We start from the raw sequence: 16,490 nt of genomic DNA, 5'->3' as shown, positions 1-16,490 counted from the left end.
CAGCAATTTCCTTCATTTTTCTTCTCTTCCTTAACACTCAAATAATTTCTTGTTCTTATTATCCCAAAGAGATATGTCTCTTATATTTTTTAAATTTATTTTTACTTCTGGTACCAGGAATTGAACCCAGGGCCACTTAACCACTGAGTCCCAGCCCCTGCTTTCTTTTATTTTTATTTTGAGAGAGGGTCTCACTAAGTTGCACAGGGCCTTGCTAAATTACTGAGGCTGGCCTCAAACTTGAGATCCTCCTGTTTCAGCCTCCTGAGTCACTGGGATTACAGGGGTGAGCCACCACACCTGGTTCTTATATCCTTTTAGAGGCTATCTCCCAAGCTTAAGGATAGCAAAAGCTGTTTCTTAAAATAACCACTAAAGAACAGCTATGGTTTATGGGAGGCCTTTAAATTATGGAGGAAAGACTTATAGTTTCTTGTGATATGCTGCTACTTCTTTATCATCTGTTGGCCATTTGGGGAAGGGGAAAGGTATGAGATGAAGCCAAGTTCTGTGGTGGATCCCTGATTGAGGATCTTTCCCTGCATCTTGCCTTCGATGCAGGGTTGCTGGATGCAGCTGCTGAGGAGTCAGGTCCCAGCTCTGGCTCAGCTGTTTCCAGATACAGGATTGTCAGGGACTCCCAGCTCTGTTCTCCTATTCATCACTCCACCCAGGATGTGTGAGCCTAACTCAAACAACAATTACAACCCCAATCACTTTTATTGAGAGAAAAAAAAAATAGAAAGTAGAATGGAAGCTTGTGACTCAGTGGAAGCTTGTGATCAGTAAAGTTTACTTGTCCCAGGCATATGTTGCCCAGTTATTCCTATTTTTGGTTCCTTTTGCTAAATGTGAAAGTAGTTAATAGAGTATATGAATCACTGTTTGCATCAGAGCATATCAGATGATGGATGGCAAATTGTGACTCCCTTACTGATCTTACACCTTAATCATCTTAAGGTGCTAAGTTGGCCTTTATGTGGTGCAATTCATGTGGCCATGAGATCCATTATCACATATTGCTACTCTAAAACATGACTATTCAATTGGCTGGTTTTACAGCTGGAGAGGCATTTTCTCTCTGACGACTAGCAAAGAGGAGGGTAAAGTCTTATCTTAGTGGGAGCTGTAGCCTTAGTCACTCATAGACAGGAAGATGACAGAATGCATAGAGCCTGAGAATGAAGGGAGGGATGAATGGTGAATGGACCACACCTTTGCTTAAACAACATACCTTTCCTTATATCTGTGGCCAGGGATGAGCCCATTTCTTGGCATAAGAAGCACACCTGCTCACTAGGGACAATTGCAGGGCTGTGTTAAGTGTTCAGAGAGATGATAACTGCTTTTGTATAACAATAGCTTTCACTATATCAAGCATGTTAAGATCAATGTTCTTCTTTATCCTGCTCCTCTCCTTCCTGGGCTGATTGGTACCCCTCTTTAGAGTCTCTATTATTCTGTTATCTGTTCTTTGTCAGGCCTTGGATAGCTGTGACAGCTGTCCTTTCATTGGTAGGGAACAATGAGTTAAGTTCCTACTATTAACTTTTGACATCACCTTGAATTTCACTTGTCTCTAGATTTTGACGAGGCTTCTTGCTCTCTTTCTTACCCCTTTGGATTGGTGCCTCTTTTGGATACTCCCTCTGGCTTCTGAACCTTACTTCCCTCTAGAAGACTTCTTGGCATATTGCCTCTGGAACTTTGCACACATTAGCCCCAATTTCCAATGAACTCAGCTCCTGGAGGAGATATGTGTCTTTGTGGGGAGGAACAGGCATGGAAGATGCAGAACACACTATCTGTTGTCACATGACACGTTTGCCTCTGAGACTTGTGATATTGTGATATAATAAGAAATAAAATATTTGATCATTTTCCTGGCTCCTAGCATAGAGCTTCTAAAATCCTTGCATGGGAGTGAGAGAAGCACCTTTTGTTATTTATACAAGCCCCTTTCAACCATACCTGAGTTTATGCTAATGAGATGACTCCTAAAGGATGGGGACTGATTCCCAGAGGAACCATCCATGATTAGAGGGTTAGAAATTCAACCCCAGCTCTAATCCTTTACCCTCCATCTTGGGGTTGAGGAAAGGGTTTGAAAATTGAGTTCAATTACCAATGATTGAATGAATAATGACTTAATCAATCATGCCTGTATAATGAAATGTCCATGTGAAATCCTAAATTTGGAGAACCTCCAGGTTGATGAACTCATAAAGGTGCTGTGAGTCACCTCTAGAGAAGGCACCAAAGCTCTACCTGACCCCATTCCCCTACACCTTGCCAAATACATCTCTTCCAATTGGCTGTCACTGAGTTGTATTCTTTATAATAAGCATAAGTAAATGTTCCCCTGACTTCTGTGAGCTAACAAATTATTCAATCTGAGGAAGGGGTTTGGGAATCCCTGATTTATAGCTGGTCAGTCAAAAGGGAAGCCTGGAGTTTTGATTGGCATCTAGAGTAGGGATAGTCTTGTGGGATTGAGCCCTCAACTTGTGGGATCTTATGCTAACTTCAAGTAGTGTCAGAATTGAATTGAATTGTTGGGGGCTGGGGATACAGCTCAGTTGGTAGAGTGCTTGCCTCAAATGCACAAAGCTCTGGGTTCAAAAAAAAAAAAAAAAGAAAAAGAAATGAATTGAATTGTAGGACACCAGTTAAGAGTCCTACAGACAATTTAGAAATTGCTTGGTGTAGAAAAAAAAACCCATGTTTGGTATCAGTGGTGTTGTAAGAATACAACACTATTGTTATTTTTCAATTTTTTCTTTAAACCTCCTTTCTTAAGGGAAGGGATTGCCCCATCATGTGTTCTTTGCTGATGGGAACTCTAACCTATACAGTAGGGAAGAAAACCACTATTAGCTGCCAGAATGCGAATGGCTAGTGACATCACGGCTTCCCTGATCCAGTAAGATTGTGTTCACAGATTGGGGCAGGAGGCCTTACACCTATGCTACATTCAGCCCTTCCATATCTGATGCCTACCTCATAGCAGCACTGCGCCAGGGCAGGCAGGGACTCCTTCTTATCCAGGTATTCTGCTGTCACCTCAGACCCAGCAGGTCTAGAGCTGAGCTCATCAGCTCTGCTCTGAGAAGTTTCCCCAATCTCACTGTCCCAGCTCCTGAATTGTGACTAGAATAACTTTGACTCATGCCCCACTTCAGGCCAGCTCCCACGAGTCCACCCAGTTTTGTTTGACAAGTATAAACTCATCACTGGGCAGAGAGCCCATGTTCTTTTGAGGCTCCTCTGTTGCAGGGGGTCATATTTTGGGACCTTGGGCAATACCTCCTAACTGCCCTCCCAACTTTCACCCTGATACTGAGGCCCCAAATGGGCCAGCCACAGCTCATCCATGGGCCCAGTCTGTTGAAATATGAGATCTTTCTTTAAAAATCTTTGTAGTACTTCCATCTGAGATCACTTGATTTGTTATACACTGGTATCCAGACCCCTGAAAGGAGTGGTTGTGGTTCCCAAGGTCCTCTTATTATTGCCTTTGTCCTGCTTATGTGAATTCTGTGGAAGGTTTTGACTCATCTTGAGTGGCTGGATGGTCCTTTATAACGTCAACTGTTTTGACCTTAGCCAGCTCCATCCTGCCCTTGCATGCTTCCCTGTCTTTCATGTACTGCCCTGTCTGGAATAGCACTCTCCTTATCTTCTGAGAAAACACCTACTCATCCTTCAAGATTCAGGGAAACTGCATACCTACATTTAAAAGCACACCTAAAAGTGTGTCATAATTATTTGTTCATATTTCTGTCTTCTCTGCTCCACTCTGTGGTCCACGGGAGCAGGTACAAGATCTGATTTATCAGTATTCCCCCAGTGCCCAGGACACTTTAGGAGATGTTGGTTGCATGGATTCATTGATTTATTCACAAGTATTTATTCATAAACTTTCTTGTTTCAGGCATCATGCTAGATACTGAGAATAGGGGAAAATAAGGCAGACAGGGTCCCCCTGCCTTCAGGTGGAAGCAAGAAAAAAGAATTTGGAATTACTGTGCTTCACAGGGCTGCTTTAGATTAGGGGTGGCTGGGGAGGCCTCTCTCAGAAGATACTTTGGAGTTGAGACCTGAAGGATAAGAATAGTCAGCCCTAACCCTGTGGAGAGCTGGGCAGTGAGTTCAGGGCAGAGAGGATGGCAGGTGTCCACTTACAGAAAGGACATTTTCTTGGTGTGTTTGTGAGCCCTCAGGAGAAAATGCTGCTGAAGCATGAGAAGCCTGAGGAGAAGATGTGAGGCTGGGCCGCCCAGACTCTGTAGTGGCTTTTTGGTAGATCACAGTAAGGATTTTAGATTTTTTTCAGAAGAGCAGTGGGACGTTTTTGGAGGGAAGTATTTCAAACTTTTAATGTTATGGCTGAACAAGAGGGACTCTGCTGATGCCATTTCTGCTACCCCTCCTTTTCCTGCAGCCTCTTCTTACATCCCAACTCAAGATTGCTTCCCTTCCCATCCCAGATTTACATACTGTGTTACTCTGGAACAGTTGGAGCTGCTCTTCTCACTGCACAATACTTCTGGTCTTTGTTTCAGTCTTGTCTGGCTCCTTCCAGGAACCTGAGGTGCCAGTAGGACTCCCCATCCCTTGTGGGAACTCCCATTGTCATTCTCCTAAGCTAACTGTGCACTAGTTCTGTCCTGAGGCCTAATGCCTATTGCTTTTGAATCTTCCTTGGCCTTTGTCCCTGTGAATCAATGCCCTGCCCCTCCATGTACAGAATGGCTGTACTCCTTTGCCAGGCTCAAGCAAATCAGAGGCTTGAGCTTATCAGGGTTCAAGATGACACATATATGAGCTCCACAGTTTCCAAAGGGTTCTCTCTCCCTGGGCCACATCCTTTAAGTTAAAGTCTAACTTTGTGAGCTGTTTTGACAAAAATATGTCCTGAGGTTATCTCGTCACTTAAAAAACAAATAATAACAATAGCTAACTAATTTTGAGCACTTATTTTGTGCAAAGGAATGTGCTTAGTGCTCATTATGAAGCCTTAATGATTAATTAATCATGACTCAATCCTGTGAATTAGGTTTTGTTATCCCCATTTTACAGATAAGGAAATTTAGGCTCAGAGATTACACAGGAAATGGTAGAGCAAGGTATGGGCTCTGGCCATAACTTTAGTGCCTATGAACTCAAGTACTACTGTCTGGTATAGTCCAGCATGGTTCCATGTGGTTCTGAAATCCTTATTTATACCATCTCCAGAGCTACTTTCATGTAGAGCCCACTTTCTTCTCTTCACTCCAAAGGTCCAACTTCACAGAGAAAACTAGGAGAGATGCTCAGAACCATTCATTTCCTGGCCTGTGCATGTGTGAGAGCCACATCTCTGTTTTCCAAAGCACTGATGCCATTAGGCGTACTCATGGATTTTGCTGAATGAGCAAACAAAGACTCCTGCTCCAGTTGACAGACATGAGCTAAGTCTCTTAGAATTACAAATGCTGTTATAAGATCTTCCCTGATACTCAGGAAACAGAAAAATGAGATGAGGCTGCAAGAAGACAGTTGAACTCTAAGAAGCAGAGTTGTCCAGAGATGGCCCTGTCATTACTTATCAAGCTCTTAAAGCGGAAATACAGCATCAGGAAAGTGGCTGTTCCATGTATCCTTGGAGATGTTCCTCATCCCCAATAGGGTGAAATTCTAAACCTTGAATAGTGCCAGATAGGGTGCATCTAAGATGGTCAGACACAGTATTCCTGGGAAGTGTTCTCTTCATATCATTGTACCTTTGGCCTTCCTAGGCAGGACATGCTAACCCATTTGGAGAAGGGAAAGTGGAAGTTGAGGCCTCTTACCTGAATCATAACCACCCAAGGAAACCCTTGCAGGTATGAGGCAAATGCAGCTGTAAGACAGTGGAGCCTTCCCCAGTGGTGGTTAGTGCTTCTGGAGCTTGGAGCTATCAGTATGGAGAGGTAACAGTTGGGTCTTGCTGCTTCTAGTGACTCTGGAGAGCCCTAGTGACTTTTCATTATAGAAATAAATGGGGGCTGGGGATGTGGCTCAAGCGGTAGTGCGCTCGCCTGGCATGCATGCGGCCCAGGTTTGATCCTCAGCACTGTTGAGAGCCACAGCCCAAGGGGCCCCAGCAAACTTCCAGCTGCCAGCAAACTTCCAGCTGCCGGCTGATGATTGGCTCACAGCGGCCCCAGCAACATCTAGCTGATTGGCTCCTCTGTGGTGATGCTCATTGGAGATGCTCATTGAGCTGTTTCCCCACCCTTTCAGACTGCCAGTTGATGATTGGCTCACAGCAGCCCCAGCAACATCTAGCTGATTGGCTCCTCTGCGGTTATGCTCACTGGGCTGTTTCCCTGCCCTTTCAGACCACAGAGCTGCTCATTAGGGGACTTCTTTGGCTCTGCCCACGCGACCCAGCCAATCGGCCTCAAGTGCAGGAGGATTGTGGGAGTGGGGGAGGCTTTTTGTGAGAGAGGCTTGTGGGAAGCCGGTGGTGGCAGTTGGGCTCTGAGGGTTTTTCCTGAGGAGCTGTTTTGTTTGGCATGTGTGGTTCTAAAAATAAAGTTAGTTTCTTTTGACAAGTGGCTCCTGAATTGTGCCCAGCCAGACTGCGGCACAGCACCACATACAAACAAAGATGTTGTGTCCGCTGATAACTAAAAAATAAATATTAAAAAAAATTCTCTCGCTCTCTATCTTTCTATCTCTCTCACTCTCTCTTTAAAAAAAATAAGTAAATGGGATCATGTTCTAAAGATTCATGAACAAAAAGCACTTGTGCCAGGAGGGGAAGACCATAGAGATGTCAGAAATTATACTTCAGCTACTGGAATTCTTAATGTAAATACATGTGTGATAATGAATTTAAAGCATTTTGTGGTCTTAAGTATGTAATCTGAAACTTCTGTAACTTTTTCTTTATTCTGTATTTGAATTTTCAGTAACAGGAAGAAGAGACTAAGCAGGCAAAAAGAGTCATGGCATTTGATGCTAGTCATGCCCTGGAAGCTGCCTTGGAGCAGATGGATGGGATCATTGCAGGTACACTTGGGATCCTGATGATGGATCTTTAGTTTTTCACATCTCAGAAAAGGTTTTCTTACATTTGTTTTCTTTCTTTCTTTTTTTTGCATAGAGAGAAACCCTTTGTTAGGTTTAATTTAAAATAGGTTAAAGGTATGTGCCATCTCTCTTCTTTCTAATATACAAACTTGGAGAACTCTTGCATATCTCATAGGGATCTATGATACATTGTGAGTGTACCACTGTTGGGATTATAAATGCAAGACCGTTTAGGTGCAATGAGATTGTTTCTATTTTAAAATTTTCAGAGCATACCATGACTTATTAGAGTTGAGCTGAAACTCAAAATTGAGCAGACTTTGCCACCTAGTCAGTATTCACTTCTCTAGCTGTTCTCCAATATGTTTAGAAGATGGGAGGCAGTTTTGTACTGATTCACCTAATAATATTCTATATTGCATAAGAAGCCATATTGATTTTTATACATCTCAATTATTTTGTCTTAATGTTTTAATTGGCCAGTAGGGGACTTTCTCTAGAAGGGAGTTGGCAAAATTGTGGGTAATTAAAAAATATTGCCAGTGGACCATTCTGACTGAAGGGAGCAACCAGAAAGTTATACTGGTTATAACAAATTTTTTTTATTATATTTTAGCTTCTTTATTCACTGAAATTCTTTTTTTTTTAATATTTATTTTTTAGTTCTCCGCGGACACAACATCTTTGTTGGTATGTGGTGCTGAGGATCGAACCAGGGCCGCACGCATGCCAGGCGAGCGCGCTACCGCTTGAGCCACATCCCCAGCCCCTGGTTATAACAAATTTTTTCCAAAAGGCTCAGGGTCATCTTTCTGACCTTGCATGATATAGTCCAATGGTCTTATTTGCAGACAGGGTATGCTTCTTTGGGTCTCAATTATCCATTGTGTGAGCTATGGCTGGAGGAAATGAGGAAAGAAGGTATGGGGCTGAATGCAGCTTGACCCCAGGAATTGCTCAGGATACCTGACACTGCCCCTGTTTAGGCATTTCCTCTCTACATAGTGCAGAAATACATCTGACTCACAGAGGACTCTGGATGTTGGAGCCTGGAGTAAGGGAGGTTGTCTGTGTCTCATAGCTTCATCATATTTTGGGTAGCTCTGTAACATGGTCTAGCTGTCTTCTGTCAGGCTCTTAATTTCTCTGTGAACAAATGGGCCCTTAGGAGGCCATGACTAATGTCCTGATTTTCAGAGTCTCCATAGATTAGGATGTGTTGTTCTAGGTTAGGGTATCTGATGACTTACTGAGAAGAAACCAAGAGAGTGGATTTCCTAGCCACACTTAGAAAGTCTAATGGAAGCTCCCAGAGGCTCCTTTCCATGCACTGAGATAAGAGCCAGAGGATCAGACCTTCAGATTGGCTGAGGTGGTCAGAACTTCTAATCCCCTTGCTGAGGAGTGAGCCCCTGGGAGAGGGAGGTATGAGGGATGAATGAGAAGACTGTCCTTTTCCCATTGTATTGCCTTTGTTCCTCTGTCAAAGATCAGCTGACTATGTTTATATGGAACTATTTCTGAGCTCTATAATCTATTCCACTGATATATTTGTCTTTATTTATGCCAATATCACACTATATTGACTACAATAGGTTTATAGTTTGTCTTAAAATCAGATCATGTCAGTCCTTCAATTTTGTTTTTCTTCGATATTGTGTTGGCCAGCCTGGGTCATTTTCTTTACCCTCCATAAAATCTTTAGAATCAATTTGTTGATATCCACAACATAACTTGATGAGGTTTGATTGGAATCACATTGAATCTATAGATCATGTTGGGAAGAACTGATATCTTGACCATATTGAATTATGGAGGAATGAATAAGACACTTCCTAAAGAAGGCAGCCTTTTGTGGCATTGGTGCCTCTTCCTGCCTCCTAATTTATCCATGTAGGCATTCCTAAAGTAAGGTAGCCTCTGGCAAACCCCTGTATTTCTCTGAGAGAGAATTTTTTAACTGGATCATAAAGGCCTTACCTTGGCCCAGGATCTTTAACTGAAAATCTGGGAAGGTTGTGGAGGGAAGGGCGTTAGGTATAGGTTGTATGGAACCTGGGAGACCTAACCCACTGACCTTCCAGAATAAAGTGCTCCCTCCTCCTCCCATTTCCTTGCTCCTTCATCTTGGATTCCATTTGGATGGGCTCCCTGTACTTCTCAGTCTAGAACAGGCATGAGAGCTTTATAGAGAGAAAATCTAAGATATTCCAAGGCATTCTTTAGAGATTGGTTCTTTGCAGATTGGTAGGGAAGAATACTGGTGGGTAGACTACAGGTATTGGTTCTGATCCTAGCCATACTTTTAGAAAGTCTGATTTGGAAGCTCCCAGAGGCGCCTTTCCTTGCGTTGAGAGAAGAGATAAGAGCCAGAGGATCAGACCTTCAGACTGGCTAATAATAATAGTTTGTGCCTCAGTTTCCTCATATATTTAAATGGGAATAATAATAGTACCCGAATTAAAGGGTTGTTTGTTAACCCATGTAAGGTGCTTAGAAAAGTGCCTGGCACATAGTAAGCACCATAAAGTGTTAGCTCTTGATATGCTGATGAAGGACAGGAAATCTTTATCATGTTGAGTTTTCCTTCTCTAAGGATACAGTAGGCTTCTCATATATTAAAACCCTTATGTCTCCCATCTGCATTTTGTGGTTTTCATTGTATGAGGCTTGCGTATTCACCACTGTACTTGCTCAAGGCCTACAAGATTGATATATAGTTTTCTGAAATATAAATTAAATATTTCTGAAAATATAAATTAAATCACATATCTCCCCTCTCCAAAACTCTTATTGGCTCCCATCTCAGGATAATATCTAAAATCCTTATCATGGCCGGCAAGGTCATAATGTGATTTGGCCTTTGCTGTCTTTATGGCTATATCTCTTCCACTTCCCCCTGACTTATCTCATTTTAGTCGCCTGCACTGTCTGCCTCAGGGCCCTGGTGCTTGCTGTCCTATTTCCTAGAAAGCTGTCCTCCAAATCCACTCAGATTCCTGCTGAAATGTCACCATATGAGTGGTCTTCCCACTTCACTATCTGACCTCATAATCTGTTTATATGTTTTTATATTATTATCATCACCTTATCTATTACATTCATGTTGGTCTCTTTGTTTATTGTCTGCCTCCTACACCAGATTTAAAAATTTAAATTTACAAATTTAAATTCTATGAGGACAGAGGATCTGCCATTATCTCTCCAGTGCTTTGATTGTCTGTAGCACACATAGCTATCTAATACATATTTGTCACATGTTTATTTTATTTACTTTTGTGAATAGGATGTCCTTTTCATTGGTTAGGAGTTCAATATTGGTTTCTGTATCTATCTTGTATTTGGCTGTTTAGTGAACTTTGTTCTTTTCTCAATTTGTGTCTTCCTTTAGATAATTCTTGTGGAATATCAAATCACTATTTTTGAAAACTCAGTAGTTGGTAGGTCCTGTGAACAATATCCTGTGTTGTAATTAGCCCACACAGATATTTGACAGATAATTAAATTTTGAAGTTATTAGTGTCTGGAGAGCCTGCAATCTCTTCTCTTTTTGATGAAAGGAACTATAATTATTAGATGCCTTTATTGATGACATTTTTTTCTCAAGGTTATTCATATACCATTCTCATTTTCAAGATGGCTGGGCCTTCTGGGCCAAACCACCTTTGGTGGTTCTTAATGTAGTCCACAGAGTTCAACTGTTCGGGTTTGCATCCCAGCTCAACCACTTGTTACTGACTGTGAGATCTTTAATAAATTATTTAATTCTTCTGGGCCTCAGTTTCCTTATGGATAAAATAGTAGTAATAATAGTACCTATTTTATATTATTGTAAGGATTAAAATAATGCAAATAAGGCACTTAAATAGTATCTGATACTTAGTAAGTGCTCATTTGGTCTAAGTTATTACATGTTTTATTGATATTGGTATTAATATTATTTTTATCACCTTATGGTATAATATAACACGGTATGTTTTTACACAGTGCTGGTAAATGGCAGTACTAAAATTTGCATTCAGGTTCCTTTCATTCCTGGGTTGGTCTTATGTTGATGTTTGGGGCTGTCTGTAGGAGAAAAGAGTTCACAAAGAGGAGGATGCTGTCATGTTCTTGGTCATAATCTCTTTAGCTTGAGTGGTTTTTGTTCTTATTACACATTTTCTTTCCAAACAAGAGTCCCATTACTTAAAAGGTGGCACTGCTGGAATGAAGATTGAAACCCTGTCACATATTATGATATCACAGATTCTGCAGAAGTGATATTTTTATGTGAAGATTTAAATCTTCCTCATATTAATTTGAGGTTCAATAACATCAGGCAATGCTACTACCACTACCACTACCAAAATACAGTTGCTTTTGCATCTGGTGAGTACCCAAGTACCCAAGGACTGTATTCTCTCATGTTTTGAAAAGGCAATTCATTTATTTCCATAGAAGAAATTTTTGTGGGCTTCCTGTACCACCCCCCAATAGTAGCTATTTATAAAGAAAAAAACAACAAAGATTCTCACTAAAATGGATATAATTTCTTCAATAATAATTATTAATGATCATAATACTACATGATAAGGAATTTCCCTTTATAATTAATTTATATTATAATAGGTTACTTTTCATTTTCTAAAACTCTTTTCAATAGTACATTTTGAGCATGTGAGATCAATATTTATGTAGTTAACTTTTAATGCAAAAAGTCTATCCCCTCCCCCAATTAACAGAAAAAACAATACAGATGATTATCACTCCTATGAATAATTGGGCCACTCATACTCTGAAAGTAGTCCTAATGGCAAATATGCCCCTCCAAAGGCACAGTGTGATGATTCTTCTTTCAAGGTGACCAGTGATTTGGGATGTGTGAAGAATAGAAATCAGTTTTTGAAAATTCCAGAAGAAATGTCTTGTAAGCATAAGTAGGAGTATTCAATGACACTCCTTGTAAACTTGAATTCTTGAATTCTGAGTGAGTGTATGTTAGGCGTGACTAATCAGAAGGTTGGAAAGAAATGATTATTAAAACCCCAAGGACCACTGTCAATAATGATTTCTTTCTAATGTAAAAGACCATTGTTAATAGCTTTCCATATAATGCTAACTTTGATCTAATCTTTCTCCTCATTACTCCTGTGATTCTGTCTGCAAATAACAGGATAATTGAATTACACCGTTGAAAGTCGATATTGAACTATATATTGCTTAATTACATCCCTCTGCATGGCACAGAGCATCTGTCACAAACGTTAATTTTATATAGGCCTTAATTTGTGAACTAACAGGTTTAATGGCTACTCTATCAGACTACTCCTGGCATAGAACCAGAGAGTCACATGGTCAGGGCAGAGGGCCACTTATTTCTCTTTGATGTGGCAGGAGGTTACTCATACAGCTCTTTTTATTTTTTCATTTTATCCATATTTTTTTTTAGTCTTTATTGAAGAGGAATATTTAAAAGGAATCTGTTTAATGACAGTTGAAGAAGTTGTCCTGTTGGGCCTTTCTGCCAACCCTGATTAGTGTCTAGATTTATAAAAAGAAAGGAAAATTTTTTTTTTTGTGGAATTAGAAAAAGTTCTAATCAAGACTGGGATGATTCACCTTGGCCCATAAATGATGTCAGTTGTGTTGTTAATGGCTGACTGGTGAGTCCCTAATCTGAACAGTCCTTCATCTTGTCCATTACTTTTCTTAGGAGGATCAACATAGAACAGTCATCAGTAGTTTGTGGAATGTACACTTGCCCGTTTCCATTCAGAATTTAGTTTGAGGGAGCTCTGCCATGACTGTTCAGAAGAGGGTTGAAGTGGAGTTTATAGGTGTGTAGGGGACTGAGAGGTCAAAGACTGCCACTTGTGTAAAGAGGGCAGAATGGCACACTGTTCAGCACCCCAAATGCTATTCTCCCCTTTGTTGGCAGAGTTCACCTGCCCACTTCCCACTCTTTGATACAAGTGTGGCCTCATTTTCTGTTGTCTGAGAGAGTCTGGATAAGATTGGAATTATTTGTTCCTTAAATACTTGTTATAGTTGCAGGTATAGGAACTGACCTGGGGCTGGGGTTGTGGCTCAGAGGTAGAGCACTTGCCTAGCATGTGTGAAGCCCTGGATTCGATCCTCAGCACCACATAAAAATAAATAACATGAAGGTATTATATCCAACTACAACTAAAAAATAAATATAAAACAAACAAACAAAAACTAAAAAAACCCATATGGACCTACTATTTCTTGTTGGAAAGTTTTCTTTTTTCATGGTTGTAGATAGTAAAGTTTTAATTTCTTCTTAATTGATTCTTAGCAAGTTATATTTTTATAGGAATATGTTCATTTTACTGAGGTTTAAATTTGTTAGAAAAAACCTGGTCATTACATTTTATGTAAGATCTACTAAACTTGTTATATGTCTATTTTTATTCTTTTTTTGGTACTAAGGATTGAACCAAGAGGCACATTTACCACTGAGCCACATCCCTAGCTCTTTTTATTTTTTCATTTTATCCATATATTTTTTTATTAGTGCGTTGGTGCATAAAATATGGACTTTGTTGTTACATATTTATATGTGCCAATATCACTCCCCAGCACTCCCCCCTCCTCTCTCCACCCATCATCCCTCTCTACCTCATCTACTGTTGTTTAATTCTCTCCCCTGTTTCCTCCCCTTTCCCCTCACATCCTCTTCTATGTAATTTTGTGTAACATTGAGAGTCTCCTACCATTTCCATATGTTTTCCCTTCTCTCTCCCTTTCTCTCCCCCCACTCGTCTCTGTTTAATGTTAATCTTTTCCTCATGCTCTTCCTCTCTGTTCTGTTCTTAGTTGCTCTCTTTATATCAAAGAAGACATTTGGCATTTGTTTTTTAAGGATTGGCTAGCTTTGCTTAGCATAATCTGTTCTAAAATCAAAACCACCCTAAGATACCATTTCACTCCAGTAAGATTGGCAGCCATTATGAAGTCAAACAACAATAAGTGTTGGCGAGGATGTGGGGAAAAGGATACACTTGTACACTGCTGGTGGGACTGCAAATTGGTGAGGCCAATTTGGAAAGCAGTATGGAGATTCCTGGGAAAGCTGGGAATGGATCCACCATTTGACCCAGCTATCGCCCTTCTCGGACTATTCCCTGAGGATCTTAAAAGAGCTTACTATAGGGATACTGCCACATCAGTGATCATAGCGGCACAATTCACAATAGCTAGACTGTGGAACCAACCTAGATGCCCTTCAATAGATGAATGGATAAAAAAAAAATGTGTCATCTATACACAATGGAGTATTATGCAGCACTAAAAAATGACAAAATCAGAACTTATCTTCTTATTAGAAGCACACTTCCAAGAAATCTCCATACTGCTTTCCATATTGGCTGCACCAATTTTCAGTCAATAAGTGTATGAGTGTACCTTTTCCCCCACATCCTCACCAATACTTATTGTTTTTTGTCTTCATCATAGCTTCCATTCTGACTGGAATGAGATGAAATCTTAGAGTGGTTTTGATTTGAATTCTCTAATTGCTAGTGATGATGAACATTTTTTCATATATTTGTTTATTGGTTGTATATCCTCTTCTGATAAGTGTCTGTTCAGGTCCTTGCCCCATTTATTGGTTGGGTTATTTGGGTTTTTTTGGTGCTTAGCTTTTTTAGTTCTTTATATATCCTAGAGATTAGTGTTCTATCTATGCATGAGGGGCAAATATTTGCTCCTAAGGTGTAGGCTCTCTATTTGCCACCATTTGACCCAGCTATCCCTCTCTTCATTCTATACCCAAAGGACTTAAAAACAGCATACTACAGGGACACAGCCACATCAATGTTTATAGCAGCACAATTCACAATAGCTAAACTGTGGAGCCAACCTAAATGCCCTTCCACAGATGAATGGATTAAAAAAAGTTGCATATATATACAATGGAATATTAATTAGCAATAAAAGAGAATAAAATCATGGCATTTGCAGGTAAATGGATAGAGTTAGAGAAGATAATGCTAAGTGAAGTCAGCCAATCCCCAAAAACCAAATGCCGAATGTTTTCTCTGTTATAAGGAGGCTGATTCATAGTGGGATAGGGAGAGGGAGCATGGAACTCTAGATAGGGCAGAGGGGTTGGAGGGGAAGGGATGGGGAATGGGATTATAAATGATGATGTAATGTGATGATCATTATTATCCAAAGTACATGTATGAAGACACGAATTGGTGTAAATATACTTTGTATACAACCAGAGATATGAAAAATTGTGCTTTATATGTGTAATAAGAATTTTAATGCATTCTGTTGTCTTATATAAATAAAAAACCCCACACTTCCATGGTAAAGGCATAAATGCATTCATGATGGCACAGCCCTTATGGCCTAGTTACCTCTTAAAAGTCTCATATTTCAATATTGTTATATGGGGATTAAGTTTTCAACACATAAACTTTGGAGGGCACATTAAATTCATAGTAACAACCAGGTGCAGTGGCACATGCCTGTAATCCCATCAGCTTGGTACTTTCGTCTCATTCCTTTTGCTTTACGGCATCTCCTTCTTCCTTTGAAATACTTTCAGTGCAGCTTATCAGTAATAAATTATATTAATCATCCTCTGAAATATGCCCTTAAATGTTTTTTTTTTACTTTTTTTTTTTAGAAAGAGAGAGAGAGAGAGAGAGAGAGAGAGAGAGAGAGAGAGAGAGAGAGAGAGAGAGAGAGAGAATTTTTTAACATTTATTTTTTAGTTCTCGGCGGACACAACATCTTTGTTTGTATGTGGTGCTGAGGATCGAACCCGGGCCGCACGCATGCCAGGCGAGTGCACTACCACTTGAGCCACATCCCCAGCCCTGTCCTTAAATGTTTTTAATCTTGAATTGTACCTTAACTTGTATAGGCTAGTAGGTTGGTAGCCACTTGTAGTTATTATTTTATGGTCATTGGGATTTATTGCTAGTGAACAGTCTGTTGACAATCTAACTGGGTCTTTCTTCTGCTTCTGGTTGCTGTGAAGTTTCTTGAATTCTTGTTTCTCTACATTGTTTCTAGGGTAGGTTCATTTTGATGTATCCTTTTTGAGACTCATTGTGTCTTTAAACTAAGAGATCTCAAATTTTCCATTCTGAAAAATCTATAGCTATTTTCTCCTTCTCTGTAGCCTCTGTGTCATCCTCTGTATTCTTCTGGAATTCCTGAAGAATTCTGTTGGATAATGTCTTACTGTCTCTCATGTCTCCTATCCCTGCTTCCTACTTTCTACTTGCATCTCTCTCTGCAGGTCTACCATTCTCTCCAGTAACTCTCTCTGCTATTTAACCTATCCACTTAATATATAATTTAATTGGCCACATTTTTTATTTTGGTTTGTATTTGTTTCTTTTCGAATTTCCATATTCTTTTCTCATGCTTCCCTTTTTTTTATCACTAAGGTTTCTGTTTCT

The 16,490-nt window shown here is 40.1% G+C and overlaps 1 protein-coding gene across 7 annotated transcripts in view; it reads left to right on the top strand.

Annotated features, from left to right (window-relative positions):
- The window catches only part of Ppfibp2 (PPFIB scaffold protein 2), a 157,126-nt gene that overhangs the window by 28,429 nt on the left and 112,207 nt on the right, over positions 1-16,490 (top strand). For all 7 annotated transcript variants that reach the window (XM_078046543.1, XM_078046541.1, XM_078046539.1 and 4 more), the window contains exon 2: positions 6,942-7,041. In XM_078046543.1, coding sequence (XP_077902669.1) covers positions 6,978-7,041 — 64 coding nt within the window. In that variant the 5' untranslated portion in view covers positions 6,942-6,977. The remainder of the gene's footprint in view (positions 1-6,941; positions 7,042-16,490) is intronic.

The sequence above is a fragment of the Ictidomys tridecemlineatus genome, chromosome 4 (genome assembly GCF_052094955.1).
Source record: "Ictidomys tridecemlineatus isolate mIctTri1 chromosome 4, mIctTri1.hap1, whole genome shotgun sequence".
Lineage (NCBI taxonomy): Eukaryota > Metazoa > Chordata > Mammalia > Rodentia > Sciuridae > Ictidomys > Ictidomys tridecemlineatus.
Note: the sequence above shows the minus strand (reverse complement) of the source record. Positions and strands in the feature narration are given on the sequence as shown.